The sequence below is a fragment of the Chiloscyllium punctatum genome, chromosome 17 (assembly GCF_047496795.1).
Source record: "Chiloscyllium punctatum isolate Juve2018m chromosome 17, sChiPun1.3, whole genome shotgun sequence".
Lineage (NCBI taxonomy): Eukaryota > Metazoa > Chordata > Chondrichthyes > Orectolobiformes > Hemiscylliidae > Chiloscyllium > Chiloscyllium punctatum.
The window spans coordinates 92,460,437-92,481,497 of record NC_092755.1 but is presented as its reverse complement, the minus strand read 5'-3'; the positions used below and the strand labels follow the sequence as shown (position 1 = coordinate 92,481,497).

Here is a 21,061-nt window from a genome sequence, read left to right as displayed (position 1 = left end):
CTATGTTCACTGCCCCTGAGATCCACACTCAGTGTTATGCACCATCGTATACAAATTCTTGACATCTCCATCAGCATCACCTCACTCTGTCCCAGAGCTGTCCTGCCCCCATTTTCACTTTATTCTCTGAATTTCTTGGTGTTCTAACAAGAAACTTTTTCTCTTCCTTTCAAGCATTAAGGAATGCAGGCTGGAACAACTCAGAGGTACTCACACCCCTCTGGAACTTTCCTCCCCTCCCCTCCCTCTCACTCCACCCTTTCTCTTGATCACTTGTCAGGTATTTACTATCATTTCTGACCTCCCACTCTCTGATGCTGAATGTTCCGTACTCAACAAAGGTCTTAGTTTTATCCCTTTGCAGCCCCATCTCAACGAAATTCAGGAGCGACATTATGTTGAACTCTTCTTCCATCAACCTTGCCTCCGTAACCATTTTTTTTTTAAGGAGTCCTCTACCCATCCTACAGTCCTCTTCACCCATCTCCAACACTCTCTCTTCACCTGGACCCCTCCCTTCTGGCCTTTTACTTGCACTTGAACTGTTCATTGAGAACTGTTGACATGATATTGGGCACTTTAATTTTTCTTTCCCACTTACTCATTCAAACTTATCTCCAACTGAACTGACTGTCAGATCTGAACATGCTCTCAGATCCAATCCTGATTTTCTCTACCAGCCTGGCAACAAGGCTGGTGCTGTTGTTATCTGGCACACTGACCTCTCTATTGTGGAAGCTGAGCACTAGCTTTCGGATACCTTCCCCTATCTCCCCCCGGACCATGGGCCTACCATCAAGTATCAGGCCATTGCGTCCATGACTGTCACTAATCACATCTCATCTGGGGATCTCCCTCCATCTCATAACTCCCCAGCTCATAGTACCCCAACCCTTACAGCCTGCCTCTACTTTCTCCCCAAAGTCCACTAACAGGACTGCCTGGGCAGACCCATGTTTCTGTGTGTTCTTATCCCACGATCTTACTTCTTCCTAGAAACAATGTCTGATCAACAGTCATCAGATTCAAAATGTTAACTCTGCTTTCTTCCCACGGTTGCTATCAGACCTGTTTTTGTTATAGAGCCTGTTATTTGCCAGTACTGTCCACAAGAACTGAAGGCCAAATGGCTGTTCACCGCACGTGACTTGGATAGTGAGTTTTGACAAGCTAGTTGGCTACAAAGAACATCATAGCAAAGTTCAATTCTGACCTTACCTGACATCTATGTGAGTGCATTTTCCAGCAGGAGTCACTGGATTAGCGACCAGGAGAAGAAACACTGATTGACATCTCTTCTTCTTTGTCTGTGGACAAGGAGGTCAACGATGCTACTAACAAACACCAGCCAATCCATCAGGATTCATTGACAGAATCATCCTGATCTGTAATGGTTGGTCTCACTCTAGGCAGTTTTACTAATTCCTATTGTTTTTCTCCATTCCTTATTTCTCTTTCTTTCTTCCTCACCACAAGCCAAGTACAGCCAGCCATCCCAACGAAGTTCCAGGCTAAGATGGCAGGCTGGCAAAATCATTATATATAGGCTGCCTTTTCTGGTTCCAAACTGATTTCCACATAGTGCACACAGTGTTGCAGGTTAATTCGTTCTTGGTATTTTCATTCATTCATTCACCTTGTCACCTAGAGAAGTAAGTACTCTATAATGACCAAGCTATGAAACACAACAGGCAAGAAACTGAAGAGTAATGCAGCACATTAGAAAGGATGTTTTCAAATCTTTTCAGCATTCTGACATCGGTAATAGAAGCAAAGCAATATGTCAGGTCAGACGAACATATACAGGTTATTCACCCAACACCACGAAATTTCAATGTAATGATAAATACTCACTCTGTCTTTGTCACAAACACATACACAGAGATCAGTGGAGGGTAACATTACTATGATCAGCCATTATAATTTTCTTTAGATAATTGATGTGTGTCATACTCAGTAAAGATAACATATTCCTGGCTTCCAAGATACATTCTGTATGAAATTTGAGCTTATCGAAATTGTGACAATATTGTGACTTTAAAAAGTGTATTTTGTCATTCCTTTTTGAAGAGAGGTTTTGAGACACAGGTGCTGAATTGTCTCCTCCAAGCCAGTAAACAGGTCGTGAGGCTCTGGATTTTTTTTCATGTTGGAAGCAGTATGAATGAGTGGAGACAGGCTCCCACAGAACCAGAGTTTTAGTTTAGCTTTCAGTATTTGTTGGGTTTTTGAAATAGGCTGTGGAAGCTGTTATACATCACTCTCAGCCACAGCAAAAAGCTGGAATTCTCTCTCTGTGCCAGTTTTCTCTTGGTGTTCTTTGCTCCTGAACTGGAGAAACACTGCATGTGAGACAATCGATTTTACTGAATTTGCCTTTGCCAAGGGTGTATTCAAGAGATGTTACTATATTGGAACAGTTGCTGTTTAATACTTAAATAATCTATTATTCTGTTAAGTTTTCAAGTTAGACCAGTTTTTCTTTTGTTTGTTTGTATTTTAATTGGGTTTAAGAATAAAGTATGCTTTTCTTTAAGCCAAGTAGCATGACCAATCAAATTACTTCTAGACCACAGCACTTTACACTTGCTTTTAAAGAAGGTAATAGTTTGAGTCTAGACTATCTCCTTGACATATTTTAAGGGGGTTTGGTCTGCTCCATAAATTGACATTAAAAAAGAGACAACGTGCTGCAAAGGTGGCTACCAAGAGTCAGGTGGCGGCTTGATATTTCTGCAACGGCAAAGAAATACCTCAGCTCTCAGGAGAATTCTTAGACTATAAATGATCATGAGTGGAATAACCTCACTTGGAAAAAACGTTCAAAATACAAAAATACATGTCAAGTTATATCACCTATTGACTAGGTATTTACCAAAGCACAAAATCGGTCCCCTCAACCCCCACCAACAGATAAGTGTCTGTCAACCCAAAACCAAACAAATGAAGTGCAGAGAAACAAATTTACCACCAACAAGTGTCAACAGCCACCATTTGTCCTCTATTGTATAGCAATGGATTCTGATTTTGAAGTTTTTGTCTGGCCCATATAAGCATTGATCATGTGGCCACATGACCAAAATTGGCCCTCAGATAACAGATCAGAGACAGGTCATTGTGGAAACCAGCAAGACAGAGGGGACCAGTCCTCCAGCACTAAGAATAGAACCTGTCTGAACAAATAGTTAATTCAGACATCACCTGGGAAAGATTAATTTTAACAGAAACTCTAGAATGTCATTATCAGGAAACCCAGAGACTTTCAATTTCTTTTCATTCAAAGAGCCATAGAGGAGAATCTATCAAAGCCTAGAATATTTGCATGTTGACGGACTAATTTTATACAAATGATTTGCTCTGTGTATGTGTTTGTGACAAAGTCAGAGTGAGTATTTATTATTGCACTGAAATTTCATGGTATTGGGTGAATAACCTGTAACTGTTCTTCTGACCTGAAATATTGCTTTGTTTCCATTACCAAAGCAGAATGCCGAAAAGATTTGAAAACATCCTTTCTAAAATACACCTCCTGTTGCACGCAACTAAGATGTGTGAGGCAAGGAAAAAGGGTTAACATCTCCTTCCGATCATGTTACACGGAAGAAATTACAAACAAAGGCTTTGGAAACAGATTAAATGGTTTGAAAAGCAACAGGGTACAGATCTGAAGGGCGAATAGATTAAAGAAAGTAATGAGAAGGTAGGCAGATTGGGTTGAGATCTGAAGGAATATTCAAGTTTAATATATAATCTGTTATTACAAAAGTCATGTTCTATATTAGCCAAAGTAATATTTTAATAAAAACTACCTGTCTGGCAACTATCAATTTTCCGAGTGGCATTGGTGCTCCATTTTCTGTAGCAATGCGTTTTAATGTGGCAATGGCTTTTTCTTGATTCCCAGACAATACATCATAACGTGCACTTTCTGGAAGCCACTAGAAAAGAGAAATAGAACCATCTCATAGAATTAACTTTTGCACGTATCAATAATGGGGTAAAGGTTGGTTAAGCCTTCCCAGTTTTCTGATCAGGTGACATTATAAATTTAACCTGCAATCTAGTTCCCCAATATTATAGAAATCTAGTTGATTAAATCCTTTCTTGATAACTTCTCTATGCAGAATTCCAATAAATCCAGATATTTTCCATTATGTTCCATTTCAAAACAGTAGGTTTTGTAAAGAAGCTATGATACAGACACTGGGGCCACTTGAGAGGTCCCAGAGGTTTGGCAAGTAGTTAATTTTGTTCCTTTGTTCAAGAAGGAAAATAGGAACAATCCAGGAAATTATAGACCAGTAAGTCTCACATACGTGGTTGGGAAGCTGCTGGAGAGGATTCTTAGGGATAGGATTTACACACATTTGGAAAAGCATGGCCTAATTAGGGACTGTCAGCATGGCTTTGTATGGGGCAGATCATGTCTAACTAACTTGATTAATCTTTTTGAGAAGGTGACAAGGATGATTGATGAAGGTAGAGCAGTGGATACTGTTTACATGGATTTTAGTAAGGCTTTCAACAGGGTCCCTCATGGTAAGCTCATCCAGAAGATTAAGGTGCATGGGACCTACGGTGACATAGCCATTTGAATTCGGAATTGGCTTACCCATAGAAGGCAGAGCGTGGTTATGGAAGTGTGTTTTTCTGGCTGGAAATCCATGAGTAGTGGTGTTCTGCACGGCTCCATACTGGGACTACTGCTGTTTGTGATGTATACAAATGACTTGCATGAAAATGTAAATGGGTGGGTTAGTAAATTTGTAGACAACACAAAATTGGGGGAGTTGTACATAGTGTAGAAGATTGTCAAAAGATACTGTGGAATGTAGATCAGTTACAGATATAGGCAGAGGAATAGCAGATGGAGTTTAATCCGTTAAGTGTGAGGTGCTGCACTTTGGGAGATGAAATGTTAAGAGAAAGAATACAGTTATTGGTAGGACTCTGAACAGCATTGATGTACAGAGGAAACTTGGGGTCCGAGTCCATAACTCCCTGAAAGTGGCCACACAAGTTGTTAGAGTGATAAAGAAGGCGTATGGCATGCTAGCCTTTCTTGGTTGGGGTATTGAGTACAGTGTCAGGAACTGATGTTGCAGCTTTATAAAATTTTGGTTAGGCTGCACTTAGAGTATTGCATTCAATTATGTTCACCACATTACAGGAATGATGTGGAGGAGGCTTTGGACAGAGTGCAAAGGTTCACCAGGATGAGGTTTACCAGGATGCTGTCTGGATTAGAGGGTATGAGCTTTAAGGAGAGGCTAGGCAAACTAGGATTGTTTTCTTTGGAGTGGCAGAGGCCGAGAGGAGACCTGATGAAAGTTTGTAAAATTATGAGAAGCATAGGCAGGGTTGATAGTCAAAATCTCTTTCCCAGAGTTGAAATGTCTAATACTAGTGGTGCACATTTAAGTTAAGAGAGGGAAAGTTCAAAGGAGATGTGAGAGGCAAGTGGTTTACACAGAGAGTGTTAGAAGTCTGGAATGCACTGCTTGGGGTGGTGGTGGAGGAGGCAGATGCAATAAGGTCATTTAAAGGGCTTTTAGATGAACACATGAATAACCAAGGAAGGGAGGGATATGGACCATGTGCAGGCAGAAGGGTTTAGCTTAAGTTGATGTCATGTTCGGCACAACATCATGGGCTGAATGACCTGTTTCTGTGGTAAACTGTTCTATATTCTGTGTTCTATGTGTTATGGTGTATATCTGGATTTATTGGAATTCTGCCCAGCGAAGTTATCAAGAAAGGATTTAATCTATGATGTCCAGTGATTTAATCTGCTGTGTGAGCATTTCCTTTATCAATAATTCAGTTCAGATTACTGAACTGAGAATTTTTGACACTTGTTCAATGAGGTAACGGAAGGTTGATGGAGGGTTTAAATTTGGTCTCCTCTAGTTACCCTGAGATCTACTGCTGCAGCCATTACGTCCCCTCATTGTATGTGGTGGAAGTAATTCTCCCACTATATTTTTCTCTTTTTCACTCCAGCCTTTATTTTCTATCCTCAAAGGCTGCCATCGTTAATCAAAATATAGGCAAAGGACTTGCCACTAGGTTCGTGTAACATATATCCTCCATCACAATCCTTAGATTTTCTCTGCTTTACATGTCTCGACTCCACATGCTCCTAACAGCAGCTTTAAATTCCAGCATCATTATGTGAAGACTCATAATATCCTGAATTTTACACATTATGTTACACTGAATGTAATGGCATTTTCTAACCCCTTGTATCAGGTTCATACATTTCCAACATTTTCTATTTAAACTTTTATTTTCAGAGAAGGTACCTACAAAACACAAGATGGCGAAAATCATAAGAGGCACTGCAGAAAGAATGAGTAACCAGCGCCAGCCCAGTGTAGGCATCACCACCACTGCCAGCAACACCTCGAATACTGTCCCAAAGGCCCAGAACACCTGAAAGTGAAGACAGTTTCAGTTGAGCATAAATAGCAGATATTGAGAAAACCAAGAGACTCAAATAATCATTGATAGACTGAATTTTAAAATTCTTTTAAGTCCTTAGATATCTTTGTCCTGTGTTACTTTGGAGTCCAGAGATGGCATGGAGTTGTGGGGTGGTGGCTGTGGTAATGTTCACTGGAATATATACTGGAGGCACACTGGAATGGTATAGGAAATTATTAAAAAGGCACATTTTCTTCATGCTCCTCATGGAATAATTGTTTAGCTTCAGCCAATTGAAGGGGGAGCTTTAACTTACATTTTACCTATGGAAGGATTGGATAAAGGGATCTTTATTTATTCTCCAATACGCACAAAACTTTGGAAAGCTTGAAAGAGATGTATAAATGAAATTATATCTTTACCTAACCCTTGTATGACTTGAGTTTGGAGAGATTGATGGAGCATAGAGGATAGAACATTGCCCTGCATCTTAATTTTGCTGACCATGCAGCACTAGCCACAGAGGCCCTATATTAAATTGGATTTTCCCAGCCAGGACCCTCAGTTTGACCAACTACACTTCTCTAATCAAGGAAGATTAAACCGTTTAATCAAGAAAAAGTCAATATCCCTCACACAGGTAATAGATGACAATATACATTTCATAACAGTGATCATGTCCCACTCACCTCTATTAGTAAGATACACTTTGCTCTTGACTTCATTGGAAGGAATTCTGCATATAGTGTTACCCTGTATGAGCAACAAAGACCAAAAATAATTATTTATTCATTCATTTAGTATGAAGAAGTTCAAGTAATCATAAATATTAAAGTGATTCACTCACGATTGTGGAACACCTCCAATCCCAAAACCAACCAAGCCTCTAAGTACAAGGATCCAGCTGTAGATTGGTGAAAAGGCACTCAGTACTCCATAGTACAATGTCCAGAGTACACTAACTTTCAGACCCTGGATTTAACACATAGAAATATAAATAGTAAATACTAGACTCTAGCAGTGACCAGAGAATTTGGCATAACACTGGCAATGAATGGGGTGGCACAGGGATCAGTTCTGGGGCCACAATTATTTACTGTATACATATCGATGACTTGAACGACAAAAGTGAATGCACTATAACCAAGTTTGAAGATGATACAAAAATTACAGAAGGAGTCTACAGAGGGATGTAGACAGGTTAAGTAAATAGGTATAGACTTGACAGATGTAATGTAATGTGGGAAAATGTGAGATTATGCACTTTTGGCAGGAGCAGTAGAAGAGCTGAATAATATTTAAATGAAGAGAGACTGCAGAAAGCTACAGAACAGAGGGTTATGGAAGTCCTCATGCATGAATCACAAAAAGCTAACAACCAAGTTCAGCAGGTATTAGGGAAAACAAATGAAGTGTTAGCCTTTATTTCAAAGGTAATTGAGTATTGAAATAGGGAGGTCTGGCTAAAACTCTAGCCAAACAAGAGTTGGAATATAGTGAACAGTTTTGTTCCCTTATCTAAGGAAAAACATATTGCCCTTGAAGGCAGTCCACAGAAGATTCACTACATTGATTCCAGGTATGAAAGGATTTTCTTATGAGATGAGGTTTAGAAGGTTGGACTTCAGAAGAATGAGAGGAGAATTTATTGAAACACATAAAATTCTCAGGAGGCTCAGAGTAAATGTGGTGAGGTTGTTTCTCTTCATGGAACAGTCCAGAACCTGAGGGCATAATTTCAGAGAAAGTGGTCACACAATTAAGATAGACTTGAAGAGAAATTTCTCCTCTCAGAGTGAATCTGTGGAATTGTTTTAACACAGAGAGCAGATGAGACTGGGTTATTAAGTATACTCAAGACTAAGATAGACAGATGTTTGATCAGTAAGGAGATCATAGGTAATGGGGAAAAAGCAGGAAAGAGGAGTTGAGGATCTTCAGATCAGCTATGATCTTGTTAAATTGTGGAGTTGATTCAGTAGGCTGAATAGCTTAGTTTCACTCTTATCTCTTATATCAAGATGATATTGTGAAGTTGCATATTATCCTAAGCTCCCTGAATTAATGAAAATGTAGTCATGCACTAAATTACTATCTGATGAACCTTGCTGAAAGATGGATATTGATGGATGCCAGATAGAGGTAGGATCGGACTTTGATCTTGCATTCCTAATTTGCAAACAGATTCTCACTATATAAGTGCAGGCATGAGGAATAGTCATTCAATTGAGATACCAGAGCAGGAGTCAACACTTTCAGAACATAAGAGAAGAAAACTAAAAACCAGGTGCAATTGATACTCACTGTTTTTCTACCGTACCGGTCTGATATATTTCCCCATAGCGATGAGCTGGACATCATTCCTATGAACACTACCTAAAGCAGAATAGAATGAGGAAGAAGAATAACTGTGAGAGAAAAAGTTCAAAATGAAACTTTCTTAGTATGTGTTCAGTGACTAATGAGTGTGAAAACTCGTTGAAATGCAATGATGTAATCATACCGAGGATATGAGGGCAACCTGCCAACTCTGCAATCTCCACTCACAGTGTAGCTGAGGTGCAAGAATGCTGAGGATCATCATCTCCATGGCATCGGCCATCTACAAAAAAAAAATCCAGTTAGATATTGAACATAGACTTAGCAATAGGGGCATTGGCACCTGTACTGGGGTAGAGGGAGCTGTTCCAATGCTATAGGCTTTTCTTGAACTGTACTAGGACCAATGTCCTGATGAATCAAATAGTTCAGGCTATAGAAAAGATTTAAACTAATCAGGGTGGGGTTAAGGAGGGGGCTTACAAGCAAAGGATAAGGGGGCATTGCAGAGCGATTATTTTGAAAATGATAACCAGTGTGGAACAAGAAAGGGCACAGTATAAAAGCATTAAAGAAACATCACAAATAACGTCAAAGGTGAAGAATGGGTCAGGATAGCTTCATGTCTTTAAAATGTTGGAGGCAGAGGGGTGACCTTATAGAGGTTTATAAAATCTTGAGGGACATGAATAGGGCAAATAGACAAGGTCTTTTCCATGGGGTGGGTGAGTTTTAAGTAGAATGGGAAAAGATTTAAAAGGGATCACAGAGGGTGGGGCATGTGTGGAATGAGTTGCCAGAAGAAGTTGTGGAGGCCAATTCAATTACAACATTTAAAAGGTATCTTGATGGATATGTGAATAGGAAGGGTTTGGAGGGATATGGGCCAAATGCTGGCAAATCAGATGAGATTTATTTAGAATATCTGATCAGCGTGGATGAGTTGGACCAAAGGGTCTGTTTCATCCTAGTTATCTCTAAGACTGTATGACTAAATGTATTATAATTCTTTAACGAGGTAACAAGCAGGATATATAAAGGGAAACCAGTAAATGTAATGTATTGGATTTTCAAAAAGGATTCAATAAGGTGCTACACATATGCTACTTAATAAGATAAAGCCAATGGCGTTGGTGGTAATATATTAGAATGAATAGAGGATTGGCTTAGTCAATAGTAGACACAGAGTTGAGATAAAGAGGGATCATTGCTGGGATTCCAACTAGTTACAATATATTAATGACTTGGACAATGAAAGTGTATGTACTATAGCCAGGTTTTCAAAATAGGTGGGCAGGCAAGTGGTGAGGATGACATAAAAAGTCTACAGATTAACAATGAGCAAAAAACCTTCACATATGAAATATGATCTGAGAAAATATAAGGTTTTGTACTCTGGCTGGAACAATAGAAGAGCTGATTATTCTTTAAATAGAGAAAGGGTACAGAAAGCTGCAGAACAGTGGGATTTGGGGCTTCTTGTGTATGAATCACAAAAATTGACCTTCCAAGCTCAGCAGGGAAATGGACTGATGGCCTTTATTTCTAAGTGAATGGAGTTTAAACATAGAGAGGTCTTTATAATACTCCACAACGCACTAGTCAAACCATGGCTGGAATATTTGTTCTCCTTAGATAAAATGGTATTGGAGGCAGTCCAGAGAAGGTTCACTCAACTGATTCAAGATATAGAGGGATTTTCTTATGTGGAGAAGTTGAATAGGTCTGTATTGTACTCATTGGAGTTTACAGGAATAAGTGCAGGCTTTACTGAAACATATAAGATTCTCAGGGAGAGTAAGGGTTACTCATCTAACATAAAATGAGAAAGAATTACTTCTCAAAGGGTAATGCATCTGAAAAGGACTCTTGAGGCCAAGCCATTAAGTATATTCAAGGCTAAATTAGACAGATTATTAATCAGGAATGGAATCTAGGGTCTAGTTCAAACTGCTTTGGAATAATTTGTTCATCTCTGTCCTTAACCACAATCCCATTTTTCAACGGTCTTCATCTTGAATGGCTTTTAAAGGTGCTAGCTGACATGTTATCATTTAGTTTAACTAATTCAAGTCTTAAGACTCTTTAATTTTGTATAACCTTCAGAATTTGTCTTATTTCCTATGTCTCCATCATCATTTTGCAATGACTACCGGCATTCTCTAATTTTTAACATTTAATGGACTAAATAACTGAGACTATAGGAAAAGAATTGGTGAGTAAATGTGACCTTACCCATGCCAGTCCAGTAAGGACTGAGAGTTTCCATTGAAACTTCCCAAATCCAATGGCCTCCACAGCATCCTCCACCATGAATACATCTGAAAAACACAAGGAAGGTTGAAAACTGAACAACTGTTTTCAAATCACTCGACTCCCTTTACATATTTTAATTTTAAGTATCCCTTTACCTCGTCTTCCTTGGGATAGTTAACTTTATTCCTGCCAGTCTATATAATCCAGAAGCGCTGTCTTTGTTGGGATATGGTACCATTACTTGGTGTATCAATCAGTCATGGTTCAGGCAGAAATACCCTTCTCTTTCAGTCAGAAGACTGATTCAAGACTGATTCTAAAGATTGGAACACAAAAGTCTTGACTGACTTTCCAGTGAAGTACTGCACTGTTGGGTGGAAGGTGTGGCCTCTCAAGTGGATTGTGAAAGATTTCATGGCATTATTTCAAAGAAGAGAGGAAAGTTCTCTCTTGCATTCCAGTGGCTATTTATTCCTCAATCATTATTACTATACTGTTTGTGGGGAGTGAACTTACTGTGTTAGCAGTATGACTATACTGAAATGTAATGCATTGACTGTAAAGTTTTTAGTATGTAGTGGATGTCGCTATATAATAGGAGGGTATTTTTTTCCTGTACCTCATCAAAATTTCATCCTTCATGTTTGAGCCTAAATATCTGCCCTGGCTTCTACCGTGAAATGGATCACAGCCAAGCCCATAATTGTCTTGAACAGTACCTATATATTTCCTAAATAGTGATTAGGAATAAGCACTCCAGTTGCTTTTAGTCATCCTTCTCAATTGAGTGGAGATAATTTGTGGATGACATCTATATTGACTGAGGTCAGCCAAATTAATACAGGTTGGAAATTGCAGCCATGAATCTTTTGTGAGGATGGTCTGTTGCAGACAATTCCATTATCATCGGCACCAACTAACTTTAATGTAATATTCAAGCAATACATTATGAAATGTTGTTTGTCATTATATGTGATGTTACACATAATTCCATTCTATGTATTAGACACATTTTAAGACAATATAAGCCTTTTATAATAACAATATATACTCTACCATCTGTAGGGTTTGCAAAATCTTTGGGGACAGTGCCTGCATCGTCTAGTTCAACTGGTTCTAGCTCAGACCGCACTCCTTCTATCTCAATCTCATGCTCTCCAGAACAGGTGTCATCTTCTGACCTTGTACTTTCACCGGTGCGACGGAACTTCACCACACTGAAAAGAAGTAAGCAACCAAAAGAATCAACTGCCTTAAAGTCTGACTTGTCTCCTAAAAAGGGAATATATTCAACAGTACATCTTATTAAGAATTTCCACAGATCTCAACATCAGAGCCTGGAAAAGGGAGTCTCACTATTATGAACTCTACCCAGAGGGAGTCTCACCAGTGAGTCCATTTTTAAATGGACTGTATCACTATTAAAGCCTGCTGTTAAATCATGAATCACTCAATCTCTTGAAATACAGACAGTTACATTGTCACCATGATTACTATTGCTGAGGGATTTGTCCAAGCCTAATCACTCAAAAAAATCAATTAGTTTTGTTTAAATACTTTTGCTTAAATTATATCTGTTGATCAGGGAATTGACCAGGGCAATTTATTCAGCACGATGAACCATGAAGCTCATTCAACATGTAGCTCAAAAAACAAAGTCACTGAAGCTGTCTGGATAAATAGCTACCAGTGAAAATGTATCTCTCTGAGACAGTGAAATTGAAATTGGATCATAATCGAACTTGGCACAATTCAATGAGGCTGGTGTCAGGACCACAGGAATTTGGTCTGCTGGTTTCAGTGGTTTTTACTAGAGAGCTCCACATGCCAGTTTACGTCTCAAAGGCAGGTCAATAACCCTGGCTTTTAAAAAAATTGGTCAGTCCAGGGTAAGACTGACACTAGTCAGTCTGGCACTAGAAATAAACAAAATTGAAATACTGAGATTGTCCTAGGCTAAGGGGGCGGCATGGTGGCTCAGTGGTTAGCACTGTGACCTCACAGCACCAGGGTCCCAGGTTAGATTCCAGCCTTGGGGTCACTGTCTGTGTGAAGTTTGCACATTCTCCCCGTGTCTGCATGGGTTTCCTATGGGTGCTCCGGTTTCCTCCCACAGTCCAAAGATGTGCAGGTCAGGTGAATTGGCCATTCTAAATTGTCCATAGTGTTAGGTGCATCAGTCAGAGGGAAATGGGTCTGGGTGGGTTACTCTTAGAAGGGTGGGTGTGGACTTGTTGGGCCGAAGGGCCTGTTTCCACACTGTAGAGAATCTAATCTAATCTAATGATAGTTTTACTCACCACACTGTCATGATTGGGAAACCTTTCACATGGAGTAAGTACAAACCTTCTAGCATTCAAATTTTGAGGAGTTGAAGATTAATCGGCAAGATTGTTCCAATCAACCCAAGAGTAAATATGGAAATAGTATAATCATGGTAATGTTAATTAACTAGTAATCCCAGAGGCTGGGACTAATGCTCCAAACACACAAATTCAAAAGGGAGACTAACCATGACTGACATTTGACTATTGCTATAATGCTTCAATGCATCATATACCAAGGTGAAACTATAACTACTTTACTAGTATTGAGAAATACAGACCAAACAGAATATCATTGTGTTGTGCCAAATTTTACTAAAACTTGCTTTAGATCTAACTTAATTCTTACTACTTGAAAAACAACACATGCCACAATGCTTTTAATTTTTTGCATTTCATTTTGTTTCTTTGTTTAAGACACAAATATTTAATGAATCAATTCATCACTTTTCACTTCCAAAATATTATACAAGTTATTTTTCTTCTTTCTCCCCCCATCAACCTTCCACCTCTAGCCAAAGTTGTTGTTGATGCCTCAGTGCCTCAGGCAGATGTTTACATCTATAAAGTCTCCAGTGATCAGCATTTAAGCTGATCATTTTATCATCCTCTGATCCTAGACTAATTTGAGTCAAAATCATTGAAGGTCAGTACCACTGCTGACATCCTGTGGCCCAGGGTACAAACATCAGACCTCCACAAAATCAGCTTATTCAAGCTACATAAAATATTAAAATACTTTTTTTAAAAAGATCTTTTTCTGCCGCTCATACCTCACAGATCTTAGCAAATGTATTTGACTGGGCTGTCACAACCACTGTTCAGCAATGCTGAGGGCAAGGATCAAAAAGTAATTTTTGCATTCAGTGTTGATATGGGACAAAGTATAAGAAATATTGTGTATTGCACACTTTGCACATACACATCTTACTATGATTAATCGACACTCTTCATTAGAAATAGTCCATCCTTTAATTCGCTTAACTATAACTTCACATCATCATTCAAGTGAATGCATTCTATTATGTCAATAACACCGAAGACCTTTCTACAATGGAGTACCAAAACTACACTGAGGCTGTAGACTTAACCATTGATTTGTGCAGTTATATTTACCTTTTTACTTTGCGCTATTAGTTATAAAATGCAAAATGCCATTTCCCTGATTATATCTACCTGCTATCCCATTTACAAAGAATGATATATTTGAATTACTTGTTTTCCTACTTCTGCCATACCCTTCCATGTCTTTCAAATTAAGTGCAATTCACAATGCAGTTTAAGCCTACAATCTTCTGGCCCAGAGATGAGAGTGTTCACAACTGAGCTAATTTGATACAATAAATATTTCCAGTAGAATGAGACTGATTCGCAAGTCGTTGAAGGTCACCTCATTATAGAAGGTAATTTATTACTTTACATCTCTTATAAACATATCCATTTATTATATTCCATTAAGCAGTCATAAAAATTTTCATCTAAAAGACATGTTAGTTGTTTTATTGCTAAAGGAAAACAGTTGAAATTGTATGTTACTATTTTTCATCATGTTGCTGTGTTGCTAAATCTGTATAATATATTAGAAATCTCACACTTATTCCCTACTAATATCAGTTTTGCTTCCAATAGTAATATCAATTTAAATATGACATTACAAGAATTGTTGATGTATGGATTTTAACAAAGAGCTGAATTATATTTGAACACCTCAGCATCTTCTACTCTCATTTGCAAAGGCTTGGTGGTTTGCTGTGTATGTTCAATCAGGCAGATCAATTAGGTTTTGTTTGGTTCCATAAATTAAGACCAAATAATCTATAAATAAATTAGGAATTTTAATGTCTGATACATACATTTATTTACCCACATTTCTCATTGCACAGTCAAGTGATTTCAGTTGTGAATATGTAGATATAAAGCAAGAAAAGTTCCATCACAAAGAATTCCAGTTCTTTTAGTTGCAAATACACTGCAAGATATTATGGATAAGATAAGTTATGCCTTTTAGTGTGATCACAGAAGTTGCAAATCCCCACTTGGTAAAACACAGTTTTGTTGAAGATTTTAACACTACTCCAATTCCTGGTTGAATTATTTTAATATCAATCTCAAAATCATGGTAGCGCACAAGGAGGAAATGCTGTTTGGTAAGTTACTAGCCTCTTACATAAAGCTTCCACACTTCCTGCCTATTCTTTTCATTACAATTGAGGATCTTACTGTAATTTATTTTTTCAAATCAATCAAAATGCTATAAATAGAAAATGCAGCAAGGCCAAACTTGGTTTATGTCACAATGCTCAAAAGCATAATGGAGACCTGGTGTGATACACTGGCAATATTATTCAAAATGCCTCACTGCCACCTGAGGTAGTTTCAGTGATCACTTTATTCATAGGAGGAATAAAATCAAACCTGGGAACTATGAACTCATGAATATAATCCCTGTGAAGAGGAGGTTAATGACGATATCTAAAGAGAAACATATAGCTGTTATATAAACATTCAACAAAGATTCAGAAAAGAGGTTTTTAATCAATTTATAGAGTCTGACTGGAATGGTGAATCAAGAGAACCTAGTAATTGTCAGTTGGTTGGATTTTTAAAAGTCTTTTTTACAAAACACTAGACTCCAGTTGGGTGATGAAATGCATAAAAATAGATTAAGTGACAATAAACAAAGTGTGGTTTTAAATGGAGTGCCTTCTCACAGTGCAGTAGTTACATATGTAGATAAAATCAAAAGTTGTGAAGTCAGGAACTCAAGAGGGAGATATGATTTGTAGGTCCTGGTCTTGGACTGGGGTGTACAAAGTTAAAAATCACACAACACCAGGTTATACTCCAACAGGTTTATTTGGAAGCACTAGCTTTTGGAGCACTGCTCCTTCATCAGCTGGTTGTGGAGTAGATAGGTTTTGACTGGATTGGGATAAATGGGGAAACACATCAAACAATGTACTTTAACGTAGGCAAGTATATAGTTGTGTACACATGGTCAAATAAAACAATAGAATATAATATGAGAGGACTCATATTATGACTGAGAGAGGTTTGGAATGCATTCACCATTTACTCAGATTTTAGGTTCAGCTTGCTTAAAATCAAGGAAAACGAACCCTTTGTATTGCCCAGACAATTTACTATTAAACTAATCCATAACACTAAGGTTATAAAACAAGAATTTACATTTATGTGCTGCTTTTAAGATACTGAATTGATTCACAGCATTTCTTTTTTCAGAAGACTGCATTTTGAACATTCTGTCAAGATTTGGGTTTCATGCTTCAGTGAAAGACACAGACAGTGACTTTGGAGAATCCAGTGTTGATTTCTAAAGGAAAATTATGTTTAACTAAGTTTCTGGAGATGTTTGAAGAAGTAACAGAAAGAGCCTTAGAGGTTAATGTTGGTCTGATGAATGTAGAGTTCCAAAAGGTATTTAATACTGTGCTACACAACAGATATGTAAGGAAAGTTATAACTCATGAAATAAAAGAGTTAGTAGTTAGGAAGATACAAAATTGGCGGAGTAATATGAAACAGGGTAGTGGTCAATAGATATTTTCTGACTATAGGATGGTGTAAGCTGGAATCAGCCAAGTGCTGATATTGGGACCCTTGTATCTCCTTTTTTATATATATCATGGTGTGCAGAGGACAATTTCAAAGCATGTGGATGATGTAAAACCTGGAAGCATTGTAAAGTGGGAGGAGGACTTCAAAAGGACATAAATCAGTTTGTGAAATGGGCAGGTAGGTGGCAGCTGAAGTGTAATGCAGGGAGTTGGGAGGTGATGCATTTTGGTATGAGGATAGACAACATAAAAAGGGGATGCAATACTTACAGGGGTGTAGGAGGAGAGGTTATGCTATATACATGCATAGAAGTGGCCTTTGAAATAGTAGATGTCTTGGACAACTTTAAAAATATCATAGATTCTGGAACAGTTCCAATGGATTAGAGGATAGTTAATGCTACCTCACTTTTTAAAAACCAGAGATAGAGAAGAAACTTGAAATTATAGATCAATCAGTTTGACATCAGTAATGGGGAAAGTGCTAGACTCCATTCTCAAAATATATTAGCAGAGTAATTGAAATATAGTGTCAGGATCAGACAGATTCAACATAGATCTACAAAAGTGAAATCATGACACTTGACAAATCAACTAGATTTTTTCAATATGTAATTAGTAGAGTTGATAAGGGGGAGTCAGTGAATGTAGTTTACTTGGATGTTTGGATAGCTTTTGAAAAAGTCTCACACAATTTAAGATTAAACTATGTGGGATTGGAGAGGTTGTGTACTGACATGCATAGAGAACTGGTTGGCAGACAGTGAATGAAAAGTAGGAATAAACGTGTCTTTTTCCAAGTGACAGGCATCAGTGCTTTAACACTTGCTATTGACAATGGTTCTCTAATTGACAATGTCTATTAATGATTGAGATGAGGGAACAAAACATAATATCTGCAAGTTTGCAGATGACACAAAGTGGGTTGGGACACTGAGCTGTGAGGAGGATACACAGGTGTGCGCTACTTGGACACATTGAGTGAGTGGGCAAATGTATGGCTGATGAAGTGCAGATGGGTAAATGTGAGGCTGGATAGAATAGAAAGGAAGAAGTATTTTCTGCTCGTCAAAGGATTGAGAATGAGAGAACATAAATTTAAATTGATTTGTTAACTTACCTAATGTGATCTGAGAAAAAAAGGTGGTTCAGAGCCAGAATGCATTGCCTATAAGTGTGATAGAGGCAGAGTCAATGAGGCATTCAAGTGGCATTAGATGATTATTTGAATAGAAATAATATACAAGGATTTGGAGAAAAGGCAGACAAATGGCACCAAGTCATAATGCTCATTAGAGAACCATTGCAGACATAGTAGGCTGCATGGCATCTTTCAGCACCGTAGCAATTTTGTGAGTCTGTGAAGATACAGAGAAAATTGATAAAAATAGTCCTCATTGTGAGATCATTGAGAATGAGAACAAACAATGTTTTGATTTTAACTCAATGGAAGAACCTTGAAATTAATTGTTAAATTTATCTGAGAAATTACAAAAAGTAAGTGTAAATTATTTCTGCATAATAATTGGGGGCCATGGAAATCTATATGGGCTATCTAAACTTTTACGATAGTTGTAGAACTCTCAAAATTGATGCAGGTTTTTGTTTTAGGAGGTGATTGTGTATTGCAAATGGATCAAAAAGGCAGGAAAAAATATATAAAGGCCTGATAGCCTTTTTTTTATCCTTGATGAATAAACATACCAGTCTATGCTTAACTCACAAGAGTGTTAATAATTACAGGCACATAACAGGATTGAGCATGTGATGGAATAAATGAAAATTACTAGGAATTCACTGAACATTCACTTGTGTAGTGGCAATGTATTGGATTGGCTTAAAAATGAATTGGGTTGGAGTCAAAGTAGTTTATATCAATGTTAAACTACATTAGGTCATAGTTCAGAGTTACAATACCCTGTAATGACATTTCCATTAATAGTTATGATGTTTAAAAGCAGTATATATTAACCACTTGAAAACTGGAATGTTTTTATTATTGTTTTTAAATAACATTGTTTTTTAGTTTCACTTCCAAATGAATACTAGCCTTTACTTAACAATATGGACATGGAATCGATGCTTCACTTCCTGTCTGTTACACGCTGCTAAGATACGTTTTTAATTATTTGATTTTGAAAAATATTAACTTATGCAAATGATCAAAATCAATGTATAGCTTAAAAGCCAAGCACAAAATCTTGGCATTGCTCCAGTTTCATAACCCACTCCCTAAACAATGAGAATACAGCAAGGTAGCTGGTCAATACCATATTCATGGTCTACATAGACCACACTACACCCAATCACAGCGTTTACCATTTTAGAGGAAAACATTGAACATTCATCTGACACTAATTTTAAAAATTGTCACCACAAAATTCACGTTTAACTCGAATTTTTAGAAAAATATTTTGAATTATATATTGAAGCTATTACCGAGTCTCAATTTACGAGTGCTTGTTAGTGAAATACACCGTTTGTGTCAATGTTTAAATAATTAACTTTTCAAATCAGTTCGACGTTGAAAGAGTCAAGGCTTGTTTCGATTTGCCTACGTTTGTTTTACCGGAGAGTTGAACCACAGCCACTATTATTAATTCAAGAACTAACCTCAAGCTTTGAAGTTGCCCCTATCCTTATCACAATGTAAACATCGGAATTAATTCCGCTGGCGCTTTGTAATTAGACTACCCGTGTGAAAATATTTAAGTACAGACTGAACTCACACAGCAAGTGCCAATAAATAGAATTTTTATGCAAAGTAGGAAATAGCACTTGACAATTCAAACCAATCTTGGACATTATATTTTGTTTGAACGGAAGCCGTCCATATTCCTATTTTTCAAAGTTAATGAGGTTTATAATGATAGACAATATTTCAAACATGGCAAACGTCAAACCATTTATGTTTTCAATTTCCTGACTTCTTAGAAATTACATTCAGATTTTAATGTTTTTTGTTTCTTGTGAATGTATTCACTCCCAGCAATAAAAATTGCAGACATTTCAATATAATTAATGATAAAATTCATTGTGTGACCTAAACGTTTCTTTAATTTTGGTTCATTTTATTTAGGTCCCGGTGATGATGTAGCCGATGGGTGGGATTTGAATGAGGGTTTGGCGTTTCAGGCTGGCTGGGGGATGCATAGGCCTAGCGCCCGTGTCCCTAGACACAGAGTTATTCATGTGTATCCACTTGCGAGGCTTGGCAATCGTTTCTACTTACGGTAGATGCCGTAGCTGAAAGAGGTCCTCGTCCATGGTGGGTCGGTGCAGATGCCGGATGTCCCGGTCTCATCGCTCAGTGCGTGGTAGCGAAGAGAAATCACCGCTTACATTCTCACTGGAAACTGGAGACTGGCAAAGAAGTACTGCCGAGTCCACGCCAGTTCCAGGTCGAACAGAGACACCACAGCGCCGGATAGCGGCTGTATTCAACAGCACAGTGCCACAATTCAGCCAAGGGATTCAGCACCGCAGCGCCGGACAGCGACAGGGATGAGCAGAGAATCACTGCAATGAGCATTGTGTTCAGCACCAATGGAGTGGACAGCGCCAGAGCAGATCAGCTGGGCTCTCATACCTCGCCGTCAGAATTCAGGGTTTAGAATCTATGCGCCGACAGCGTTGGTATCCAGCGCCATATGCAGAACTAATTCGCACAATAACACAACACGAATATTGTTGAAATCAAATTCATGTTTACAGCAGTAAAAACAATGGGCTCCAGCAATAACATGAAGCTGAAAAATGTGTTGCTGGAAAAGCGCAGCAGGTCAGGCAGCATCCAAGGAGCAGGAGAATCGACGTTTCGGGCATAAGAAGGTGCCCGAAACGTCGATTCTCCTGCTCCTTGGATGCTGCCTGACCTGCTGCGCTTTTCCAGCAACACATTTTTCAGCTCTGATCTCCAGCATCTACAGTCCTCACTTTCTTCCAGCAATAACATGTACAACACTAACTCCAGTAATCTAGAGAAAAAAGATAGAAGAGGGCTAAAGGAGAAACACAAGTCTGACAGCATTTGTGGAGTTACTGTATCGAGTCCAACATGAATCTTCAACTGAAATATTAACAATGGGTAAGATCTTGTAAAGAGCTGAACAATGTGAAACATAGTGAGAAATATGGGAGAGTCGAGTCAAAAATCAG

The 21,061-nt window shown here is 38.2% G+C and overlaps 1 protein-coding gene across 1 annotated transcript in view; it reads right to left on the bottom strand.

Annotated features, from left to right (window-relative positions):
- svopa (SV2 related protein a) overlaps window positions 1-20,510 on the bottom strand; it is a 34,525-nt gene extending 14,015 nt beyond the window's left edge. Inside the window, exons 1-9 of the mRNA XM_072587924.1 lie at window positions 20,136-20,510; window positions 12,058-12,218; window positions 10,981-11,066; window positions 8,930-9,028; window positions 8,731-8,802; window positions 7,274-7,398; window positions 7,116-7,179; window positions 6,310-6,435; window positions 3,810-3,938 (exon numbers count right to left, since the gene is read on the bottom strand). Coding sequence (XP_072444025.1) covers window positions 3,810-3,938; window positions 6,310-6,435; window positions 7,116-7,179; window positions 7,274-7,398; window positions 8,731-8,802; window positions 8,930-9,028; window positions 10,981-11,066; window positions 12,058-12,218; window positions 20,136-20,170 — 897 coding nt within the window. The 5' untranslated portion in view covers window positions 20,171-20,510. The remainder of the gene's footprint in view (window positions 1-3,809; window positions 3,939-6,309; window positions 6,436-7,115; window positions 7,180-7,273; window positions 7,399-8,730; window positions 8,803-8,929; window positions 9,029-10,980; window positions 11,067-12,057; window positions 12,219-20,135) is intronic.
- Window positions 20,511-21,061: the final 551 nt, after the last annotated feature.